The following is a 26,332-nucleotide window of genomic DNA, read 5'->3' as shown; positions in this document are numbered from 1 at the left end:
TTCCCACATCACTTTTTTGCTTATCTGAAAATTATTCAACCCATGACTCAAAAACCATAATGTAATTAATTTAACCAGTACTATATTGTAAAATTAATTCATTTTAAATTAGATGTAGGCCTTCAGATCCACCCTATTGCAAGGCCAACTTAAAATTGTATGGCCTTGGACTGATGGTCAGATTATGGCAAAATAAAATTATTGCAGATTTAAAATAATAAGGGAATTCTACTTGTTACAGCTTTCCACATTTGTCAACCCATTTATTTAAACATGGTTTCTGTTACTAGTCAAATGTTTACATTTTAAATTTTAAATCTAAATTGTCCGTCAGATTTAAATAATTGAAATAATGGTCATAATGTATTTTTTGCGTATGTTATGGTGTGCATTTTGTTTCTGTGCACGTGGAGGGATGTTGAGTTCCTTCTTTTTTGTCCTTGGCCAATCATATGCCTGAAGAATAAATAAGTTAAGTTACAGCATGTTCCCTAATGAGGCCACAATATTTATTCTTGGGGGGGTCCTCCCACCTCACGGCCCCATCAGAGGCCACATCGCCCTTCTCACCTTTTTCACGCCTGACCCGTTTTCATGCCTGAACTTAAGAACGTCCTCGAGAATGCGCAGGTCATTAGACATTGGAGAGAGAGAGAGAGAGAGAGAGAGACTGACATCAGGCACCCAGGTCAGGGAAGTTAGAAGACTATAAACGTGTCAAATGTATGACATGGCACTCATCTCATTATATGCTCATTTAAACTGTATATAGTTTAGCCACCTCTGGTAGCAACAGTGCTGAACTTTCTCTATTTGTAGACAATCTGTCTTAACGTGGACACATGGACATCAAGGCTTTTAGATATACTTTTGTAGCCCTTTTCAGCTTAATGTAAGTCAACAATTCTTGATCGTAGGTCTTCTGAGAGCTCTTTTGTGTGAGGCATGGTTCACATCAGACAATGCTTCTTCAGAACAGCAAACTCAAAACTGGTGTGTGTTTTTTATTGGACAGGGCAGCTTTAATCAACACACCCAATCTCATTACATTGATTGGACCCCAGGTTGGCTGACTCCTGGCTCCAATTAGCTCTTGGAGAAGTCATTAGCCTAGGGTTTCACATACTACACACACACACACACGTATGACTACAACAGAGAGCATTTTTATATAATTTGGCAAATAAAATCAGCCACAAATTCAGAAAAAAGATATAAAGGGGTGTGACCTAATGCACGCACATGTACACACACACTGGTTTCCATGTTTTGTGGGGACATTCCATAGACGTAATGCATTTTATACCGTACAAACGGTATATTCTATTCCCCTAACCTACCCCATTCCCTAACCCCAACCATCACAGAAACCCTTCTCCTACTTCACATTTTCAACATACATCATTCTGTTTGATTTATAAGCCTGTTTCCTCATGGGGACATCAAAATGTCCCCACAAGGTCACAAAAACACTGGTATTCCTATCTTTGTGGGGACAATTGGTCCCCACAACGTGATAATTACCAGGTACACTCTCTCTCTCTCTCTCTCTCTCTCTCTCACACACACACACACACACACACACACACACACACACACACACACACACACTAATGTTTATATAAACATTTCACAACATGTATCACTAAAGTTGTGATTTCAGCAGTTCTGAATCGACATCTGCTGGTCGAAATTCTTTTGTTTTTTTCTAAAAACCGATGGCTGAATTCAACACCTAATATCAATATCTTAAAAGAATTTAAATCAAATTTAGATCATGATTTATGTGAATTTTCATAAAAAATTGATATTTTTCAGGCAAGCCAATGGTGTAGTTGAGGAATTTAGTGGTAAACCAGTACAAAACTACTTCAAACCTCTCAAAACACAGCTTTATTGTATAAATGAGAAGTAAAAAAATATATATATTTTTCTCAGAATTATGCTTTTAATTTTGGGGTCATTTAGACCCCAAGAGCCAGAAGTGTAAACAGAAAACGAGGACAGTTTGAGGGTTAAGACAAAAAATAAGAACGTTCTTAATGTAAATGATAGAATTTTGTAAGATTGTTTCTAATTGCAATTCTCGAACATTATGTAAGGAGTTCTCAAATATTTACTTAAGAACATCTTAAATTTTTGTCTTAAAAATAAAATGACAAGCTTTGAAATTAATAATTCTACAATGCTCATGAGGTTATCTGTCCATTAATCTTTTTAACACCTTGCGATATATATTCTACAAATGAGTGATGAGTTAAGAATATAGAAGATGTTATTTGCTGTTGGAACAGGGGCAAGCTAGTGTATGAAGGCGGTGCGGTAAGTAAATATCATTCCCCAATCGGTCTGTCAGAGACGAATGCAGAGGTTTGAAGCGTGCCCGGGCTTTCGAAATGCTCAACAAGCATGACGGACTGATTGGCAGTTCAACTCCTGCAAACTCCTGCCAACTCCTGAGTGTCTTTGAGTGGTTAACATTAGTAATTTCACAATGAATATATTATGGAGGAAGTAATATGCAGGCATGCAAACTCATCACCTTTCGGAGAAATTCAGTGTTTTGAAGCCAAAACGGGTCACTTACGTGATTCGTGCAGAGAAACTATATATTGTCAGCGTGGCCAAACCAGTGACTTTACTATTGTACATATAACGCGCAGACACGAACGCATCTTGAATTGCGTTGTCACTTGTCAGAGCCCCGTGCGTGAATGTAGCCCCTATGTGTTTATTAAACATGCACAGACTTTATCTGCCACTTGGGGTACGTGAGCGCTATGCACGTCACCAATCACAACCAACGTTACAGCAATATATTTATTCAGTCTAATATCTTTAAAAGTTTAGAAATATATGTTTGAATACATATGCAGAAGTAATGTTTTTTTTTTTTTTTCTAGGTCTTTCCACCTTTCAGACTGCTGCCCAGGAAAGTTACTCTAATAGTTGGAGCTATGATGCAGGTATTAATTCTCAAACAAATCCCACTTGTTATATTTCACCCCTAAACAAATCATTATATTTGTACAATACCATTAGTGTAATGTATTATACAGTAATGAGAGAAACACTGTATATCAATGCGTTATAGAAAGCCTTGGATGTTCAAACAAGAAGAATGATGACTTTAAAACTAAAGTGTTTCCAGTTTTGTGTATGTTAAAGCTTTGCCTGGTCTTGTTAAAGACAAGTGTATTGATGTTTGCCCTGATGCTCTGTGATGGAATGGCTTATTCAGTTAGATTTGAGTTTGTGATTTGCTGCTGCAGCTGCTGTTACTCAGAATGTCCAGACAGTGGCCCTCAAGCACAGACAGATGAAACTAACACTAAAGAAGAGTCAGTATCATACTCTATACAATCAAACAAACCACATCCTCTTTCAATGCTATGGCTTCATGTATCAGGACATAATCTCTCTGCTACTTGCTGATATAGATTGTTTGTAATGTGACCTACACATGATGATTTTAGGCCAGCTTTTTTATAATTATAAACTGTACCACAAAAGAAAATAAATCTGCGAGCAGAGATGGAAGGGCCCTCGCATACATGTGCACTTCCACCCCATGGCAGGGTTCCTACAGGGTTTGGAAAAGTAGGGGAGACCGGGGCTGGTTGTCTCATGGGTTGGTTGTCACACTGCTTATTCCAGACATACTAAATGGCGATATCAATTTGTTAGCCTTTAATAGCTTACTCATTTGCACTTGAAATTTTGCCGAGCAGACACAAAACATTGATGTTAGGAGACAATTTTTTATTTTTATGGGTCGGAGTAAATTTTCATGTTGGTGTTGTTTTTGTGTTGAGATCTTGTAGGATATTAGTCATTCAAAAACAAAACACTCAAAAAAGCTAAAGGGTGTTACTGCGCTGAGTCGAAGTACTTCCAAAAGTGCTATTATGCCATAAAATATAGTTCCTCTTTTAAATCCGCTTAGAAAAGCGCTACGTTTTATTTTGTACCACCAAACTTGCTCGTATAACTACTCGTCTTAAATAGGAAAAACGTTGATGTGTTTGGTCACTTCTAACTTTATCTCTAAATGGTACCATTGAATGAATGGGGATAAGCTAAATGCTATCGAAGCGTCGCAGCGCACTCCAGCGCTTACGTGCACGCACACAGATGATAGATGGACACCTGGTATATACCAGCTAATAAATGTAGCCTTAATTTGGGTGGTCAATCTGCAGTTGAAAGGGTTTAAAATCTAATCTAGCTAAATCAAGTAAATCTACTCTTAATTAAAGTAATTGTTTAAGTTTATTGCGGGGCGGATTAGTCATTAAATACAACATTTTTAAAATGTATGTTGCATGCAATTCCCAAAAGCCTATATTAAATATTTTGGGAGTATATATTTTCATATTTTATTAGGTTCTTTGATGATGTTAAATTTACGTAGGCCTATGTAGCAACGCAACTCCCACAATGTAACTTGATATCCCCAAACCTTTGGTCTCACGTCACGAAAGTACCAAGTAGAAATAAAAGGGTAACACTTCACAATAATGTTCATAAGTTAACATAAGTTAATGTATTAACTAACATGAACAAACCCCGAGCAATACATGTTACATTATTTATTAATCTTTGTTAATGTTAGTTAATAGAAATAAAGCTTTTAATTGTTTGTTCATGTTAGTTCACGGTGCATTAACTAACGTTAACAAGGTTTTTAAAAAGTATTAGTAATTGTTGAAATTAACATTAACAAAGATGAATTAATGCTGCATAAGTGAAGTTCATTATTATTTCATGTTAAATAATGAACCTTATTGTAAAGTGTTATCAATAAAAGTGAAGAGGAAAGACAAGGTGTGGGAGAAATTAAGGTCTGGAATTTGTAAATAGATAATACAAACGCTGCTTTGTAAATGTTAAAAATGTTTATTATTATCCTATCTCAATATTAATATGACCATGCTGGTTTCTATGGTTCATAAGCGTATGTTTTTGCCAGTTTACAGGGCGATGTAATCTAATGGTTTACAAGCACTTTTAGGTTAAATAAAGGCTCTTTTCATTTACATTACAAATACCTAGAATGTCTATTTTAATGGTCCTGAGTGTGAGGTGTGTTGGTTCTAAAAATAGATACAGTGCTGCGGGGTAAGTTGGTGCGGGCCAAATATTTCATAAAAGCGGGACCCGTGGGTTGGAAAAACGCATGTGTGTCTGATGAAACCGTCTACATTCTTTCATACACTGCAAAAACTTTGATCATGTACTCATTTACAGACAATCTGTGTCTATGTTCAGGCAGGGAAATAAGCTGCGACCAAAATGCGACCTTTTGAAATGCCATTGTGACCCAAATGTTTAATGGGTCACTGATTATTTTTGAACCTACCTTATGTTTTAGGCAATATTCTATGAGTTACTACGATCATTTATTAAAACAGAAATGTGTATTTTAAGAACATGTTTTATAACGTGCTCTGAGCCTTCAACACATCAAGTTAATTTGGTGTGCGAGCACGTCGTGTCTCTCCCGATGAGATCTGTGTGCGTTCACGTGCTCTCTGTTTCTCAATGAATTAAATGTGACGCAAGGGAAGCTCAGTGTCACATTGTATCCTTCCATGTTTCTGAACTTGAGCAGAGTTTTACCATTAGAGGTTCTCACAGAAGGCTCGGGACCCGTACGGTTCCAGGTTTATATTTTAAATGGTCAGTCGGGTCCGGGTCAGTCCTAGTTTAATTACTAGGGTCTTAAGTCTGATTAATATTGTGTGTATAACCCGAGTCGATCTGAGTACGGCCGTGAGCGCTACCGCGCTAAAGCTCGAGTGCAGTTTCAGCGTGTCACCGGTTTCTACGGTGATAACAACTGGCTCTAGTTATGACCACATGCTGCATTTTCTTTCTCCCATTTTTTAAAATCTTATTAATAAACCACATCTTTTCTAAAATCTAAAAGGTTTGCACAGAGATGGTAGCAAAAAGCAATGCTAATGTCAAGCTGACTCAAAATATAAAATAACCCAAAGCTGTAATGTAAAGTTTTACATTACATTACCTGTCACCAGGACAGAAAGTAGACTTTTAAATCTGAAATAACGAGTGGATTAAGCTTTTTTTAATCAGCAAGAGAGAAAGAGAAAGATAGAGCAGAAGCAGTAAAAGTGCCTATCTAATAGAAATTATGACCATTATAACATCAGTCACATTTATAATCTATAGACCTGCACTGTCTATTAATATACTTTAGGCCTCATTTACACTGCAAATCTTGATGCCCAATTCTGATTTGATGGCTATATCCATTTTTTTTTTACTGTGCATATACACGGTATAGAAGGCATGTGGTTTAAAAGATGGCAAGTAAAATAAAAAGCACATCTGTATGCAGTACAGTTTCATTATTGTTCATTATTATCCAGAGCGGCTAAATATAATTAATATCTGCGACCAAAAAAAAAAACGTTGGCTCTAAAAAGAGGGTGGTGCCTTTAATGGCAGCCGCATGAATGTTGAGCTGTTTGGTAGCTGGGAGTTTTTAGTCTTTTTTTAACCATTTTAACTTGGATAATGTATTTATTTGTATGATTTTATTGCTAAATTGGAAGCAAGGACATGTGGATGGATCTATTTCTGGAAGATTTTGGTTGGATTCTGGTATGTGGCCTACTTCTCTTAAACTGGGTGGATTCTAGGAAGTACTGAGGAATTTTTCTTCAAGTAATTGCTTCCATCTTTTCCATACAATGGCACAAATTGGACATCTAAGTGACCTCCATTTTTTAAAAAGTCTGAGAAGATGTGCATCTCCTTTGGCTCCTGAAGTCAAGAACATACTGCAGCTTAATGGGATTTTTCGACTCAGATCTCGTCCAAGGGGTAAGAAAGCTTAGCCTGGGTGCCAGCCGATCTTAGCCCCGCCCACCACGATTTGAAATACGGGGAAGATCGGTCTGGGGATTCACCGTTGAGGAGCTACTATGAGAATATCAAAACAGGCCGACGAATCAAATTGTGAGGGCGGGCTTTATACGATGATTGACAGATAAACGACAGTAACGTAATGAACCACGTCACCAAAGAGCGCGTGTGTTGAATCCTTCCTATGGGATTCGGCAAAGGTTGGTCGCAACTGAAATGGGCAACCTTATCATGGCGATGCAACTCTGCGTGCACGACGAGATGGATATAATTAGCGGTCATTGCCAGCTTCTTTTCGGAAGCCCGGAGTCGTGGTTGCTGAATAATTGGAGGGACATGCTAGGGTCCAATATTTTCAAGCCAACGTAGGGTATCGTCGTGGATGAAGTTCACCTAACGTACAAATGCTAAGAGATAGTCATACTCCATGACTTAGTAAATACTTCATGTTGTGATATAAACGAAATGTTGTAAACATAGTAGGTGTTGATGTACATTCGCTAACTCAGACTTAGTATAATCACAATGTTAGTGTCATTGTAGCGAAATAACTAGCAGTTCGGTCAGGCTGCAAAGACGTAATTTCAACATACACTCCGTTGCTCTGATTGGTCGTAGGTCTATCCAATTGAGTGCAGAGGCATTTTTCGGTTGAGACACGCCTCATAATTATAGCTCAATGGAGCGGTATCAGACTCAAATTCTGACTAGAATTGAGTATGACAACGTCAGGCTAAAGAAAGCTGGGAGAAATCATATTCGTTCAATCTGTACAATTGTTAGAAATCGCCCTAACCGGGAACTGATGTGGATATTAAAAGACAGGTAAGTGGGCAAAGAATGTTTTTATCTAACTATGGGTACCATCCTAAGAACTTAATTAATATCAAGATAACCCAACACTAGGCAGCATCAACAATGCCTCAACATTGTTGAGATAACCCAACACTAGGCAGCATCAACACTAGAGATAACCCAACACTAGACAGCATCAACAATGTCTGGTTTTCTCTTTTCTAATGTGCGTTCTTTACGCTACAAATGTGATGAGCTGCATAGTGTAGCACTGAACAATAACTCAGCAGTTGTTGCTGTCACGGAGATTTGGCTAAATGCTAGTATCCCAGATTCAGTCGTTACTTTGCCTGGATATACAATACATCGACGAGATCGTGAACAAGGTGGGGGAGGAGGAGTTGCCTTGTATGTCTGTAACACCATCCAACAAATTCGATTGACGCAACTAGAAGAGGACAAACATGAAGTTTTGTGGGTCTTGTTACGTCCTAATCGTCTTCCACGTGAGTTAAGCTGTATTATTGCTGCTGTGTTATATTTTCCTCCACGTTCCTCTGTAACGGCACAACCGGATTTACTAAAGTCACAGTATTTGGATAGCTGTCTAACATACATTGAATGCAATTACCAACAGGCTGCAATTGTCATACTTGGTGATACAAATAAGTATAAGTCTGAAGCTATCTGTAGCAGAAATGGTCTGAAACAAATTGTGTCCAGAACAACAAGAAAGGCTAGCCAATTAGACTCAATATTCACCAATATTTCCTCCATGTATAATACACCTGAGCATTTGCCTCCTGTTGGTTTGTATGACCATCAGACCATCTTGCAGCTTAATGCAGGAAACTGGCCCACCAAGACTATTAAACATATTGTCTGCAGAAAACGCACCCCAGAGACAATGAGGGAATTGGGCCTCCAAATGAACACTACTGATTTTCTTACATTCATGGAGTTATGGATCCTGAGGCTAAGGTCGGTGCCTTTGCTTCCACTCTTATGTCCATCTTGAATAAAACAATTCCTTTAAAGAAAATCTCTATTACAAACACAGACAAGCCTTGGATGACTGTTCAAATTAAAGATCTGATTAAAGACAGACAGCATGCTTTTTGTTCTGGTAACAAAACCCTGTATAAGAAGTTAAAATCAATCACTGCAAAACAAATTAAGAACGCAAAGAAACAATTTTACCAGCATGAGGTGGAAGAACTGCGATGCTCTAAACCAAAGCAATGGTTTAAGTCATTGAAGAGCATAATGGGAATAGAAGGAGACAAGTGTGACATGGTGTTTTAGGACCAAAACATCATGCAACGTGAATGTGATACTTTGGCAGGACATTTTGCTTCCGTGTGGAACTATGCGAGTCATATCTCTCTGTCTGAGGAAGAAGTTACCTGCAAACTGTCAAACTGTAGTGTACCTCCTCTGAGTATTGGAAAAGTTAAGACCAGACTTTAAGTAAATGCAGCTAAGGCTGTAGGTCCTGACTGCATTCCTCCCTGGGTGCTAAAGACTTTTCATGAAGAGTTGGCACCGGTGTTATGTGACATCTTTAACACATGCATTCAGCATAACATTTTTCCAAAACAATGGAAGGAGGCCATAGCCAAAGCTGTTCCTAAAAAAGCAAAGCCTAGTTTTCCAGCCGATTATCGCCATATCTCACTACTCAGCTGTGTTGGAAAAGTGTTTGAAGGAATCCTCAGAGATGCCATTCTAGAGGATACTGCTACTAAGATCAAGCCATCACAACATGGCTTTATGAGGAACAGGTCAGTTGATACTGCATTGATTCAAATTTTGCAACACTGGCACAATGCACTTAACAGCTCTCCCAAAATGGACATCCACGCTGTTTTTGTTGATTTCTCTCGAGCCTTTGACACAATTGAACATTCTAGACTGCTTCATTCTCTAGCTGATTTGCACGTTAGACGACCTCTTTTGTGCATAGTAAAAAGCTATTTGAGTAATAGAGAACAGAGCGTCAAGTGGGGCTCCTGTGTGTCCAAGTCCTTCTCAGTTTCAGCTGGTGTTCCTCAAGGGGGACTTCTATCCCCATTGCTTTTTGTCTTATGCATAAATAGCCTGGATTCATATTTGCCTCCTCCTGTAATACCTGTAAAATATGCTGATTACCTAACAATTACAGAGTTATTAACAGAGTTACGTGGATTCTGTAGTGGATTGGGAACAGGAACGCTCATTGGCAATAAATGGAGTTAAGACTGTGGACATGGTTATCAGTGCCAGAAGCCAGGAAAACATTCCCTCCCCTCTCTTCCCTGTTATCTCAGGGAATGCAATTAGCAGAGTTTCTACTTCTAAATTGCTCGGAGTCCAAATATCATCTGACTTGTCATGGGATGCCCACATTAAGTACATGATTTCGAAGGCACGCCCCAGAATACATATCTTTGTGCTGCAAAAAAAGCTGGACTTCCTTGTGATGCTTTAGTGCAAGTATGTTTGACCTTTATTCGTCCAGTTCTCGAGTATGCTAGTCCAGTATGGGGTGGACTTCCTAAAAGTCTCTCTGAGGAGTTGGAGAGGATTCAAAAGCGGTGTTGTCGGATAATAGGTATTCCGTCTTCAACTCTACCAAAACTAAATGAGAGGCCGTGAGGAAGCCACAATACGTACTCTTACTAAGACACTTAAGGATAGTTTGTCACCGCTGCACTGCTTCCTGCCTATGGCTTCTACTCCTGCTTATTCTCTTCAGCGGCGCAGAACATTTGATGTACACAGAAGTAAAACTAAACGCCATTAACTTTCTTTTATTCCTCGTGCTCTAAAATTGCTGAATAGATGACTGAATAGATGGGTTTTGTTCTGCAATGTCCTGTCTTGTATATGTATTTGTGTATACTGCCCTACAAAGCGAAAGCGCAGTAACTACGCATTTGGTCAAAATTGAGTTAAGGGTTAAAATGGGCTTTGTGAGATCTGTTGTGTCTTGTGACAAAGTCTCCTGGTTAAATTTTGTCCCATTTCAGAGAAATGTGTGTGCCAAAATTGCAGTAACATGTTTGACTGGCTGGTGTAAAAAACTTTAAAGCCATTTTTCTCAGTTTCAGTGTTTGCGTAGATACTGCACTTAGCCTTTGGAGGGCAGTATATATATATATATATATTTATTATATACAATTTTGAATATTTTTTTTCTTGGAGTATGTGTATTTTGACACATTTCAGGGTTTTGTTCTGCAATGTCCTGTCTTGTCAAATTTTAAATAAAACTAAACTAAACTAAATCATGTTTTGCACCAGTAACTGCAAAAGTTAGTAGCGCAAGTGCCACCAGCCCTGGGTTCAGGGCATTTTTGGGCCCTTAACATGCTCAAAACTCTTGAAATTTAGCACACACACGGCAGAATCATTTGAAAAGCAATAATTGTTAAACATAATCATTTTAAATATTCTTTATTATCATGCAAATACCTGAAAAAGTTTGAAGAACAGCGTGCATCACCTCGTACTATAGATATATAAGTACATAGATGCTATATTCGGCAGTTTGAGACACATAACTGCACAATGCATACCTAAACTCTGTGTTTACATCAATACTTTGTTTAGCGCTGATGTTAACAAGTTAGAGAGCATTCACACTGCACCTGTGATCATCACAGAAGTCAAGCTGATGGTTTTGGCCTAGTTTAAATAGTCACTGGAGACTGGACTGGTTGTGTTACGTGGATCTAGCAACGCTTGGCTGTGCACTTACGCAGATGTTCTGTTGGATTATGTACAATGTACATAGAAACGAATATTTGATTTAGCTTGCCGTGTTTAGGGTACATATAAAGTGTAAGATTGGCTTTATGTAAAAGTCTGTATTTTACTTTTTCTAAATGTGATTGTTAGCACGTTGTAGCCCTAATGGGGCTAAAGTTACTATTGTCTCAGACTGTATTCACAGATCTAAAGCACTCACTGTCTGTTGGTAAGGGAGTAAGGAGCTGTAGCTCATTTGCATTTTAAGGTACACAGATGAAAACAGCACTTTTAAGCTCTCACCCAAATAGGGTAATTTTGGACATGTTATAACACATGATCCGTTGGTATTTTGAGCTGAAACTTAAGACACATCTTAGGCACACCTGAGACTTACATTACATCTTGTTAAAATGGGAATAATATGTGCCCTGTAATACTTCTCTTAGTTTTAATGCTGCATATCTTAAGGATTGTTACAGGCTTCATTTTCCTTATGCCTAATTTGTCACTTCTTGATTTCTAGATAACATCAGAGGGTGGACCACAGCCCCAGTCCAACATCCTCTTCTCTTTGTCCCACGAGTCGATCGCCTCTGTTAACAGTTTGGGGCATGTCCAGGGCCTGTCGGTGGGCAACATGACAGTAACTGGCATTGTCCAAGCAGTCGACACTGAAACTGGCAAACTAGTGGTTGTGTCTCAGGTGAGAGTCTGCAGACAGATGTACAGGTTGGTTAAATTACTGTTGTTTTTTGTGTTAAACGAGTTTCTTATCAGGATCAAGTGGACGTCGAGGTTGTCCAGCTGAAATCTATTCGAATCCGAGCTCCCATCACCAGAATGAAGACCGGAATGCAGGTAAACTCATGATTTGCTCTAGATGTTATTAGATGTGTACTTGTGCATTTGAGAAAGCTCTTATTCTGATTTCTTGATGTAGATGCCAGTGTATGTGATGGGCTTGACCAGCTCTCAGACGCCCTTCTCTTTTGGCAATGCTTTACCTGGACTGACCTTCCACTGGTCTGTGACTAAGAGAGACATCCTGGACATTCATACACGCCACGCAGAGGCTTCAGAGTAAAACTCCATCTCTTCTTGTTTTGTTTCTTTGATTATAGATGTGCTAATTTTAATAAACCTCAAAGGTGTAGTTCACTGAAAATTACCCCATAATTTACTCACCTTAATGCCATCCTGAGTGTATTTGACTTTAATTTTTAGCCGAATACATTTACATTTTTACATTATGTATTCATATACAATGTTTCCAATAGATCTGAAATATAGGCCTACTCATTGTGATAGTGGGTGGAATAGGCATACATAACCCATGACAAAAAGTGGTCTACTACCTCCTCACTACCCACAAGTAAAAAAGGCAACATTCTGCACTTGCTTTGAAGGGCACCTATGGTCGGATTCACGATTTTACATCTACAGTGAGGAAAATAAGTATTTGAACACACGGCTATTTTGCAAGTTCTCCTACTTAGAAATCATGGAGGGGTCTGAAATTGTCATCGTAGGTGCATGTCCACTGTGAGCGACATAATCTAAAAAAAATCCAGAAATCACAATGTATGATTTTTAAACCATTTATTTGTATGATACAGCTGCAAATAAGTATTTGAACACCTGAGAAAGTCAATGTTAATATTTGTTACAGTAGCCTTTATTTGAGGTCAAACGTTTCATGTAGTTTTTCACCAGGTTTGCACACACCGCAGGAGGGATTTTGGCCCACTCTTCCACACAGATCTTCACTAGATCAGTCAGGTTTCTGGCCTGTCGCTGAGAAACATGGAGTTTGAACTCCCTTTAAAGATTCTCTATTGGGTGTAGGCCTGGACTGGCTAGGCCACACAAGAACCTTGATATGCTTCTTGCAGAGCCACTCCTTGGTTATCCTGGCTGTGTGCTTTGAGTCATTGTCATGTTGGAAGACCCATCTTCAATGCTCTAACTAAAGGAAGGAGGTTGTTCCCCATAATCTCGGAATACATGGCCCTGGTCATCCTCTCCTTAATACAGTGCAGTCACCCTGTCCCATATGCAAAAAAACACCCCCAAAGCATGAAGCTACCACCCACATGCTTTACAGTAGCGATGGTGTTGTTGAGATGATACTCATCATTCTTCTTCCTTCAAACACATTTAGTGGAATTATGACCAAAAAGTTCTATTTTGGTCTCATCTGACCACATGACTTTCTCCCATGACTTCTCTGGATCATCCAAATGGTCATTGGCAAACTTAAGGTGGGCCTGGATATGTGCTGGTTTAAGCAGGGGAACCTTCCGTGCCATGCATGATTTCAAACCATGACGTCTTGGTGTATTACCAACAGTAACCTTAGAAACGGTGGTTCCAGCTCTTTTCAGGTCATTGACCAGCTCCTCCCGTGTAGTTCTGGGCTGATTTCTCACCTTTCTTAGGATCATTAAGACCTCCACAAGGTGAGATCTTGCATAGAAGCCCAGTCTGAGGGAGATTGACAGTCATGTTTAGCTTCTTCCACTTTCTAATGATTGCTCCAACAGGGACCTTTTTTTCACCAAGCTGCTTGGCAATTTCCCCGTAGCCCTTTCCACCCTTGTGGAGTTGTACAATTTTGTCTCTAGTGTCTTTGGACAGCTCTTTGGTCTTGGCCATGATAGTAGTTGGATTCTTACTGATTGTATGGGGTGGACAGGGGTCTTTATGCAGCTAATGACCTCAAACAGGGGCATCTAATTTAGGATAATAAATGGAGTGGAGGTGGACATTTTAAAGGCAGACTTTTTAACAGGTCTTTGAGGGTCAGAATTCTAGCTGATAGACAGGTGTTCAAATACTTATTTGCAGCTGTATCATACAAAGAGTTAAAAAATCATACATTGTGATTTCTGGATTTTTTTAAATTATGTCTCTCACAGTGGATATGCACCTACGATGACAATTTCAGACCCCTTCATGATTTCTAAGTGGGAGAACTTGCAAAATAGCAGGATGTTCAAATACTTATTTTCCTCACTGTACTTTGATGTGTAAGTGTGTATTAGTACATGTTAATGACATGCAAAATGTACATTCCCCAAAGTAAACGATGACGTGAGTTGTTATCTTCAACGTAAATCTATTTTCTTGGACTACAACAAACACACAGATTGTTTGCAACAGTTTACTTCCTGGAATTGGTGTAGACAAGACCGACATTACTATAATTCCTCCAGCTTCGAACTCAGCCAAGTTTACTCCGGTTAGCATTGCATTGTGGCCGAATCTTTCAATCATGGTAAGGAGCGCAGATCTGCCAACCTTTACGCATTTTGCATGGCAGATACGCTTTTAGACATCAAACTACGTTGCTACGATATGTCACTTCAAAATACGCAAAAATGCATTGATGGCTTTGAGTTCAACTGTCTCTGCATATGCGCAGTATGCAACTTGTCTACTGGTGTAAATGCATTGGGCAGCAACCTGTTGGGAAAAAAAGACTTTGACCAATCATAGCGCTAGTTTTAAACTTTAAAAAGCTGCAAGTGGAGAGCTGGGAGCCGTCAAAACGAAAATAACGAAATTGGTTTTTATCCCTCTCTGTCCATCCTTATACTGTGAGTGGTTTTAGGGAGGATGGTTCTAAACATCGTTTCAAAGGTAATTTTGCATCCATTTTATTTTATCCTGCCAACCAGGGCGTTTCTCCAGTGTAAATCTGTTGTGCCCAAGTGTCCTGTGTTGTGCCTCAAGTTTAAGTTTTACGCCCAGTTTAATATTTCACTTTATTTGCCAGTATATTAATTTACATTGCTAATCATGACAAAAAACGTAATTGTATGAAACGTAATTCACACTTGTAAATGCGTTGCAGTGGCATTTAAAGCTCACATAACACACCCTGTTTCTGCATTCCTGATGTTAATCTGGAGTAACTATAGAGTAGTATTACATCCTTTATATCTGTGAAGAGTCTTTAGTTTAATCTGATTTATAAATGAAAGATTAGCTTTACAGATTATTTCCGATAACATACAAAAAAATGAAGAAGGAGTTACTACCGCGGAAGGAGCGAGTACGAGTCCTGCAACACTATACAACACTTTTTAACTCGGGGGGTCTCAAACTCAAACTGGCTTGGGGCCATTTCTAAGACAGACATTTCATCGGGGGGCCGCAGAGCTATTTTAACGTTCAAACAAGTACAATATTTCTGTAAATATCATTTTTAATTTCTGTAAATATCATTTTTAATTTCTATTATTTAATGAATAATAATACTTGAAAATATATAAGCAGTGGTTTTATCTTTTTAATATACATTATTTTATAAAAGTAAGTAAATCTTTTCTTAAGACTTATTATAACCTTGCACTAAACTAACATGTAATTCCTGTATACATTTATAAACTATTATAAAAAAATTACCAACAGTAAGTTTTTATTTTGGTTTATTTTGATTTATTTTGGCTTGTTTTTAGTCATAGTATTGACTTCATTTTGTTATTTGTTATTTCAGTTTTAATTAATTTTCTGTTATATGTGGGAAAATATTAATAAGTGAAAGTGATCCTAAAACTTTTGAATGGGTAGTCCATGTTATATAAGCTACTTGGACAGAAAAAAAAGGAATAATACTGCTCTATGTGTAATTGAATAGTAAGCTACATAATAATAAAATATACTTCATTATATATAGCACTATACATACTTTTATCTTCTGTACATTTCTCCTCATCTTTTCTCTTTTCTTAACCTGGGCAATTTGACAAAGTTCTTTCACTCTGCCTAAATTTAGCATGAGGAAACAACTCTATAACTGTGTTAATAAGTCAGTATGCATAAAATACCATTGAACCACCCCTTTAACAGAAAACACAAAGTGGCGCGAGCATGTAGAAATCAATGTCCGCGAGCGCCTGTACGAATTTCCTTTTTTGTGGCACGCTGCCACTGCTCACTCAGAAATGCACGTGATGGCACGCGAGAAAACATGACTGAACTAAAGCTTTAATAAAGTCGTTAGTTAAAACCAAACACCCACAGGAAGAAGAAAAACTAATTTTCTTTCCACCTGTTAAATTCTACAGTAGATGAATCCTTCCACACACTAAGAATCACTCGGGCAGCTGTAATCACCCCCACCTTGACAACCACAAAATCATATTTCAAAACTCCTGGTAAAACAGACTTATCCCCTAATAAGCACAATCTTGGTGACATGGGTATTGTCAAGCCAATTCATCTTCATATACTGTCCAGTACTCTTTGGCAAAAGAGGGTAAACTGTCCCACATTCCCAAATAGCATGCAAATATGTCCCTGGATCTGATCTGCATTTCCAGCATACATAATTAGGCATAATTGCCATTCTGTGAAGTTTAGAAGGAGTGAAGTACCACCTATGTATTAATTTGTACTAAGTAAATTTACCCCTGGCCTCACATATATTTATTGGAGTGTGACTAGGAATGTAAACGGTTAATCAATTATCAGTTATTTGTCAACAATAATTTACTCTATTAAATTAAATTAATTGTCGGGTAATTGAACAACGCGGGGCACATCTTTATTGATATTCCTTATTCTCTTTCTTTCTTAATATGTTATGAGCATACACCGATATATCCACAATCAATTAATAATTGTGTAAAAAATAAAACCACAAATTATAGCCCCCTCCCATAGTACTCACAGCATGGACAGCCGTATGGCTGCAGGCGCCACTGTCACGGGTTGCCTCTGTATAGACGCTTTTATTGGGGTGCCACTTTATTTTTTATTTTATAATACCTTCAGTCTTTAAATCAAGTCCTACAGAGGGTTAAACAATTATTACGATTTTTCTTTCAGGCTTCAGTCCAGCTCAGCGCAGAGCATAACTTTGCCATGACTGTATCTGGCAGGAGTAAAGGTCGAACAGGTCTGAGGGTGCAGCTAAAGGCCATTGTTCCACTCTTTGGACACATGCAGGACAATGCACTGGAGCTCCACGATGAGATTCAGATTCAGGTAGACTGAATTGTGTCCTTTTACTCAAAAATAACTTCAGGCTTTCAAAACATTTACCTTTTCTTCCATTTGATGACTGTTCAGCACATTGACATTTAACACTGTCATCTTGAAGGTTTACGATAAGCTGCAGTTGCTCAACCCAGAAGTTCAAACTGAAGAGATACTGATGTCACCAAACTCACTGCTGAAACTGCAGACCAACAGGTAACATTAGTAAACTGTTTTGAAGATCAACACCAGGGTTGCCAGGTCCAAGAAAAACTTCCAGCCCAATGACAACTTAAAACCCTCCCAAAAGGAATAAAAACTAGCCCAATTTTTACATTTGTTCAATCACAGTTGAAAACTGCGGATTACAACAAAGGCTCTAAAATAAAAACTCTTACTATTGCTTTTAATGTACTTTCCATGCAGATGAAAATTTTCTTAATGCACTTAAGGTGCTCTATTTTCACACACTATTCTGTTCTTTAAAAAAACCTACTTTAGTACTTCTTAAGATTATCTTAAGAACATCGAAGTGTACCCAACCGTGCCATTTTGAGACAGTATGAACTCTGCCCTTTTAACATACTATCTATGTATTTAAAATTTTCTATTTAACTTGAAAATATCATACAAAGATGGGTTCACATGGTCTGTAAAAATTGTCTCAGTATAGACGTAACTCCTAACATAAGGCAATTTCTTGTTTCTGACGTGATGTTAAGAGCAAAACGCTGCAGCTGTCCTTGGGTTGACAGCTATTTCTTATGGGATTAATGCACATTAGGAAAATAAAGAACGTTTATTTTATAAGTCTACAGATAAACATTTTCGTGGCCACGGCACATTATAAAACTAGCCCAAAAAAACTCAACCTGCGGCTCTGAAATTTTTCCCGCAACTGTATTTTCAGAATAGCCCAATTGTGCGGGAAAACCGCAAACCTGGCAACACTGATCAACACACACAGCTAATTATGTTGGCATGACAGTGTCACCCTACGGTTCTCCTATTTAATCTTTTTCTTCTTATAAGACTAAAAAAGACCAGGCGCGTAACAACAGCAACGTGGTTATTATATTTTTAAGCTTATAAAATAAAATGCATACATGTTATGTAGAATTGAATATTAGATTATTTGTTTATTTAAATAAAACGTAATAAAAATGCCTTACTTTATATGCTGCTTTTTGTCAAAAACATTAGGCAATGCGTGTAAACAAAGCACAGAGCAAAAGCATTTTTTTGTTATCATGAAGAGCAAATTTAAAGAATGTTAATAAAGCAAACAGCCCGGTTTTAACTCAGAATGAAAACCTCCATTTACTTGATGTATTTATAGCCTATTGTTTTGCATGTTTTTATTGATGAAACGCATGCACAATTACATGTTAGGAGTCAGAGGCGCCTGCAGGATTAAATCTTCGGGTACAGTACGCACATGGTAATGCTGCCAAACACCCATGAAGTGCTGTTACAGTAAATAGTTTGGACTGAAAATATATGATGTTATTTCCTATAGAGATGGACTGGGGTCTTTGTCATATCGTGTGCTGGATTGCCCAGACAGAAGTGCTGTCATTCAGGTGGATGATAAAGGTCAACTGACATCAGGTTCTATAACAGGAACAGCATCGCTACAGATCAGCTCGCAAGAAACCTTTGGTGTCAATCAAACCATCATCATCGCTGTGAAGGTAAAAGCCCACATACACCTGGAAGAAAATCTTTAAACAAAGTTACATTTGACATAAATGCATACACTCTAAAAACAAAGTGGTAAATACCACTAAAAGTGGTTCTTTGCTTGCAATCATAGAGGAACCATTTTAAGTGCCATATAGCACCAATGAAGCTAACCTGTGTAGCACCTGTGAAGAACCATAAGGTGCTATGTAGAACCATATGTGGTGCTATTTGACCCCCGTATGGAGGGCGCACTCACATTATCCAAACCAAATCAAACCATGCCCCAGCGCGATTGTCACCCCTCCCTACTCCCCCAGGTGCACGCACTCACACTGCACTTTTTATCGACACGAGTCCGGGCGCGCTTTCGTCATTAAGATGCGTTTGTTTTGAAAAAAGCAGGAAGTAAAGCTCTCTCTTAAAGGGACCATTTAAAATATCCGCCAAAAAAAAAATCAATTCATACTCCACACTCCAAACAGACGGGGGCAGTATACCTCCAGAAAGTGAGTTAGTCTATTTTAATTTAGCAGCTGCAAATTTAGCAGCATATATCAAGTTTGATTTACATTAGCAACTAAGTTATCATTAGTCACAAAAAAAACATTCGGTCTCATTAAAATTGCAATGTTTTCCGCTACGTTTCGTGCGTCCATTTGGTGTTCATTATCATCGAAGACATTTCAAGCTTCTTAGCTAATGTTACATTTTAGTATCAGCTTGGTAGATAACGGGTGAAAACCGGATCGGATCTGTGGGTAGAGCTAACTATTAAACGCTAACAGCTAAGGATGCGCGATAATTTGCATGCGATAGTCATTGCGCTTCTCGTCAGTGAAGCCTGTTTCTTGATTAAAAGTGAATTGCCATTAGCTGCTTTCAGATGGAGCCACATTTACTGCACAAAGCCGTAGTTCATGTACAAGCTGAGCATAGGTTATCGCAATACCTATTATAAGTGAACTTCTAGCGAAATACTAACAGCATCTTACTTACCAATCGAAAAGAAATGTTGTCATTTGGGAGTCGAACCTCATTTCTTTCATGTCCATTAGTTGTCTCCAGCGATGAAAAGCAGTGCCAGTATTTACTCTGGTTCGGTTCCTTAATTTATCAAATTTTATTTGTGATTCCGAGCGCATTGTTCCCTGCAGCAAATGGTTGTGGTAGTGGTAAATGTCTCTTGCTTTAGCCATTCTTCCGCTCTCTTCCCTGAACTGAAATGCGTCCGAAAACCCTATTGCAAGGCAGGAAGGCATGTCCGAATCCATGGCTGTCCGAATTGCATTTCTCTGATCTGCCTTCATGCTTCTTAAGTCAACAAGTCAGCTTCGGACGCAGCGGTAGTAGTAAAGGGCTGTACTCCCACACACGCGACTTATTCGTGTATTGCAGTTTGGCTGGCGGTTATGTGCGTGGCCCGCATACCGCCTCCCATGGTCGAAACTGGTATTACAACACCAGTCGGGCTGTAGCTAGTAATTTAGCATGCTAATTCAGATTGATATTTCTGCAGCACTATACCTTGTCATTTTTTAATGACATCTTTGCCCTTATTTCTTCTCATTCTTTTGATGCGTGTAGCTAATTTTCTAAAATCTTTTACCTCAATTATTACAAATGGCACCTTTAACACTGGAACACACCGCAATGATAAGTCTGTGTTTTTTACCTGGAGTCGTTTGGTGCGCGATTACAGACAGTCCTCTAACATGTCATCATATTGCTTAGTTGATCTGTCACGTGTGCAGCTCAGACATTCACGTAACCCCGCTGTGCGCATCAAAAGGTTTTTATGGAGACAGATGAAGGTGAGTGGTCGCGCAACTGACGTCTTCACCTTTTGAATCGCGCTCACACCACAGCCTTCCGCGCCTGAGCCCAAGTAAATCGCGCTCCGGCCCACCTCTGCAACCCGGCCTCGGCGCGATTAACCAATCCGCGCCCTGGCGCGGAACAGAGCGATCCACTAGTCAAACAAACCAGGCTTTGGGGGTCAAACGCGCCCGAGCGCGGTTTGGTTTGGATAGTGTGAGTGCGCCCATAGGTGCTTCCTAGGTGCTATATAGCACTAAAAATGGTTCCTCTATGATTACGAGCCAAGAACCACTTTTAGTGCTATTTAGCACCGTTTGTACCATGTTGATACAAATAAGCAAAACTGTTTTTTATAGTTTTTGTAGCATTTTGTTTTAATTTGTCAGTCTACTTACTTATAATGTTTGTTGTGATCATAAACACAGGGCTTAAAGTTTTCCGGCACCGTGCCGGATCTCCGGCGTGCGGCGTTGGGGACGAATGTAAAAAAAAATCAGTTTAAGTTCAAGCGTTCGCCTACAAATAGTATGAGAGCCACACATATTTCACTCTAACAAACTAGCCAATCAGAAGTAGGATGGGGCGGGTCTTTGAAGTGTGGATGAGAGCCAGCTGCAGATGCAGAGCGGAGACCGAGGACATTTGCTTGCTGCTTTGACCATAGATATGGCTTTGACTATGTAAATATAAGGAGTGTATAAAAGCGTTACAGGAATTCTCGTCGAGTTGAAATGCTGTCTCGCGATTTCAGTATAAAGTTGCGTTTGTGTCAAAATGTTTGCTTGTATTATATTATTCTGTAACGCGTTAACGCACGCAGCCACGCAAACCATCACCCTGACGAACACACGCATACATTCGCGCCTCTTGATGGTTCGTTATTCTGGTGCGTGCATGCGTTAGTGCATGTGATTACAGAATAATATGATGACAAGAACCTGCGGACGCGGAGCTCTTGATGCAAAAGACAAGTGCACTTGACTGGCTTTCCAGACACCTAGGAATGTTTAAAGGAATAGTCTACTCATTTTCAATATTAAAATATGTTATTACCTTAACTAAGAATTGTTGATACATCCCTCTATCATCTGTGTGCGTGCACGTAAGTTGTGAATCGCCATTAGCTGCGACGCTTCGATAGCATTTAGCTTAGCCCCATTCATTCAATGGTACCATTTAGAGATAAAGTTAGAAGTGACCAAAGTAGTTATACGAGCAAGTTTGGTGGTACAAAATAAAACGTAGCGCTTTTCTAAGCGGATTTAAAAGAGGAACTATATTTTATGGCGTAATAGCACTTTTGGGAGTACTTCGACTCGCCTGAAAAGTCCGCTCCCCTTCTCACTCTCATAATGGGAGAGGGAGGGTGTTACTGCGCCGAGTCGAAGTACTCCCAAAAGTGCTATTACGCCATACAATATAGTTCTCTCCCTCAGAGAAGTCCTTTCTCAAACGCGTCAGAAAAATTAACTGTAACTTAACGAATACATTTCATAGAAACAAAAGATAAATGTCTACATAATGCTTGGAATGTCAGCTTTTAAATGATGTAAGTGAGATCGAAAATATATATTGTCATTCCGTCAAACATTTCACGCGAGGGGAAACGCACATACACAAACACACGAGTCAGGAAATCGACGCGGTTTTTGGTATTCGTATAAAATACGCGATTGCAAACAGTACAATCCTTATTTACTTGCGTCTAAGGTTATATCGCACAGCAAGTTTATTAAACACAGGATCACTCGCATTACTGCTTTCATGATCAACACGTGAGGGAGTAATGGCTTATTCTGTTGCTCGGGTACTGTATTGGGTTGCTAAGGAGAAAATTGGCATCCAATAGTGATTACACTCGGAGTCACAAGTAAACGGTCCAACCCCTGTGTATCTATGCTCTTCTGATACAGAGATATAAGGCTTTGTTTATTCGGTTGCTAGGGTACTGTATTTGGTTGCTAGGGAGAAAATTGGCATCCATTAGTGATTACCCTCCGAGTCACGAGTAAAACGGTCCAACCCCCGTGTCTGTACGATGTTCTGATGCAGGGATATTAGGGATTATGAGATAAATATTTGCAACCTCATTTTCCCAAGAGAACAGCTCTGAGTCTTCACCTATAATGCCTGATGAATTTGAACCCATCTGACCATAGAAACCATCCCGTTTGAATGTCCAGTAGTGTCAGTTACTTTCCTAATGTTCTATGATCAGATGAAGCAAAAAATTGCTTTTTTAGCAGCAAATACTCAACATTACTTTGGTGCACACAGGGGTAAAAAGTATCCCATGTGTACAATGAAATATACCTTTGTAACATTCTTTATTCTGTACTTTCATTTTTTTCAGAATCACACGTTGTGTAATTTGTTTACAGAATGAAAGGTGAAAATGTAAATTCTTCCACAGTTTACATAAAAAAACTGACACACATAATTGTGTACACTTGGTATATTATGCCAACATTTTGACTGTCTTGTTCATGAACAATGACACAAGGACTTGCCATTTTGATGATATATTAATGATATCCATGATAATATCAGATCATGCTCCAGTCACACTTGAACTTGTCTTTAGTAATTTAACATCTTCTCGTCCTGTGTGGAGAATGGATTCTCGACTAGTCAGTGACCCTAAATTTGAAGAGTATATGCGTACACAACTGGAAATATTTTTTGAGAATAACGATACCTCTGAAGTTTCATCAGAATTACTTTGGGACACCGAAAGCCTTTATTAGAGGTTGTGTCATTTCTTATCAGGGGTCCAAAAATAAACTGTATAAAGCAAAACTTTTAGATTTGGGGAAGCAGATTCATTTATTAGATAATCAAAATGCGCAAAACCCCTCTTTAGAAGCACACAAAAATCTACAGTTAAGTTATGAGTATAATACAATTGTTTCAGACAAACTAAGTAAATCATTTCTTTTAATTAAACAGAAATATTTTGAATTCGGGGAAAAGCCACATAAACTACTTGCCAAATTAGAAAATGATGAGGAAGTAGGTTGACGGTAGATACTCGCTCCACTCAAAGTTTTGTCTACTTTATTAACATTGCACTCTTACTTTAATGTCAGGGAATTAAACAAGGTATTTTGTAAAAATGCACAAACCATCAAAACAACTGCCCAAAGACTGTGATGCTTCAGAGAGTGCGACCAGCCAGTTAGTTGACACTGGCATAGGTCCTAGTGCTAACTCTGAAAGAATTGCTTTTCTGATGACTGAAGCTTTGTTAAAGAGTATTTCTGCGGCGGTTGCTGATGAGGGTCAGCGCATTCTACGATCAGTAAATGAGTCGCTTGATTAACTTGAGACTAAAGTGGATAATATGATGAAGAGTATTGATGATGTCGCGGCTACGACAACGGCACTTGTTGCTCGCCAAGCCGAGGCTGAAACGTGCATCTCCCAGCTGGAGGATGACATCGCTCCGATAAAAGACTGAGTGGACGCGTTGGAAAAAGTGAACAAGGAGCTGAAAGTATCGGAATAGACCATTTACGCAAAAAAACGGAAATACGTCAACAAAGTGTAAATGCAATTCCGGTATAAGCTTTGTTGTTGGTGGAGAAATGGCAGCTAGAGTGTTTCCAACTTTCCTAACTTGTCTACCGAAGTTCACCAGCGCCGATGTGGTGAAGACGGTGGGTATACATTCGTCCACTAAAGGGAACAAACTGGATAAGGGATATAAATTCTTCCACGCTGAGTTTATCCACATTTATCAAGGTAAGCTATAGCTTCACAACCGGCTATAACTCCGTTTACATTAATTGTAAATCTAGGGGTTGTGAGTTTGTAATATAAGATTTAACACATCGCAGTGAATATGTTGTGTGTAGGTTATGTTTAAGTGAGATGGCATAAGATTAACATAACAACCAGTAATTTGGTGTAGCTGCTGTACTAGGTAAATAATACTGGCAGTCTGCTGCAAAGTTGTGTATTTCTATATGAGAGATAACACGCAATGTTTTCTTGTTACATGTGGTTAAAGTATCAAATATACTACAGGGACAGGTAGTAGTGAGAGGTAGATGCTTCAGATCAATGAGAAAGAGCGAGGAGCCTCACAAACTGGAGGTTTTAATACAGACAGAATGCCGGTTGGCAAAAGTTTCCCGTTCTTGCATGTTTACTCTTCTTGCTGCGGCACTTCCTTCACTTACTATTACTATTATATACTATTATAAACTATTATAAACTATTATAAAGGTAGGGCTGTTTCTGGTTGGAAGACTAACAGCCTTCAACACCACAGAAATGCGACACTTTGACTCTGTTATTTTTCGTATCTGCCGCTACGATAACAGGAAGCTAAAATACACTTTGTTGACGTATTCCAGTTGAAAAATGCGGAAGTGCGTAAAAGGTCTATTGGAATGCCGGCAGAGATGGAAGAACATCAGGCTGGTAAATCTGAAGGAGTCTATAGAAGGGAGTGACCCGCTCGCGTTCTTCGAGGTGTTTATTCCCATGCTCCTGCAGCTACCCGTCCAGGCTATTTCCATTGACCGTGTCCATCGGGGTCTTCGAGTGCCTGAAGAGGATCGCCCGCGCACTGTGATCATTAAACTTCAACATTCCAGAGATGTTGTGAAGATGATGACAGCAGTGAAACGTCTTGGGAATCTTCAGTATGAGGGTCGGTTACTGCACATTGTGCCAGATGTACCTCCAGAGGTTCGGGCTGCAAGACGTGCGTTTAACATGGTTTGTGCTGAACTTATTAGGAGGAACATACGTTTCAGGATGGCTTATCCAGCTATCCTGTCATTTAAGGCAAACGAAACACAAAAGTCATTCAAGGACCCAATTAAGGCCAAAACTTTTCTTTCAACCCTGACTTGACTGGTAAAGTAGTCTTCACTTATTAATGTGATTATGAGTGCTATTTGCCCCATCTAGTCTCTTTGCTGATAATTATCTGTGAATGGGGCACGGTGGTGTTATGCAATACATGATATATCTGAAACAGAGAGTTGCTAACTGGATACTGTGAATGGTTGGTTTTCTTCTTTTTTTCTTCCTTATTTTTGTGTTTTCTTATGTTATTTTTTTCTTTTTTAAATCACAGGATTTTGTAATAAAAGGAGAATATGGTCCCAGGTTTTCTGTATGATATGTACTTTATAGTTAAGTGAAAATATGATTCTATCATAAACTATGGGAGTGATAGATATAAATTGTAGTATTGAAAATTAGGAATTTGAACATTATTTCTGCACATCTAACAACAATAGCTGTGATTATTATAACCATGAAGATCTGAAACAAAATAATTACTTTTCTTTTTCTCTAATGCATTTAAATATTAGATATAATTGGTTGCAGTGATATAAAATAGAAGGATACTCAATGTATTGTATTAATAGGCAGGGTAGAATTGGAGAAGGGGTATGTT

General features: G+C 38.8%; 1 protein-coding gene across 3 annotated transcripts in view; it reads left to right on the top strand.

Moving 5' to 3' along the window:
- Positions 1-26,332, top strand: part of nup210 (nucleoporin 210) — a 302,105-nt gene that overhangs the window by 195,417 nt on the left and 80,356 nt on the right. For all 3 annotated transcript variants that reach the window (XM_073853990.1, XM_073853989.1, XM_073853991.1), the window contains 7 exons: positions 2,904-2,966; positions 11,948-12,127; positions 12,202-12,282; positions 12,365-12,496; positions 17,260-17,418; positions 17,534-17,625; positions 18,929-19,103. In XM_073853990.1, coding sequence (XP_073710091.1) covers positions 2,904-2,966; positions 11,948-12,127; positions 12,202-12,282; positions 12,365-12,496; positions 17,260-17,418; positions 17,534-17,625; positions 18,929-19,103 — 882 coding nt within the window. The remainder of the gene's footprint in view (positions 1-2,903; positions 2,967-11,947; positions 12,128-12,201; positions 12,283-12,364; positions 12,497-17,259; positions 17,419-17,533; positions 17,626-18,928; positions 19,104-26,332) is intronic.

The sequence above is a fragment of the Misgurnus anguillicaudatus genome, chromosome 16, assembly GCF_027580225.2.
Source record: "Misgurnus anguillicaudatus chromosome 16, ASM2758022v2, whole genome shotgun sequence".
In the NCBI taxonomy this organism is placed as follows: domain Eukaryota; kingdom Metazoa; phylum Chordata; class Actinopteri; order Cypriniformes; family Cobitidae; genus Misgurnus; species Misgurnus anguillicaudatus.
This window is presented reverse-complemented; position numbering and strand designations above follow the sequence as displayed.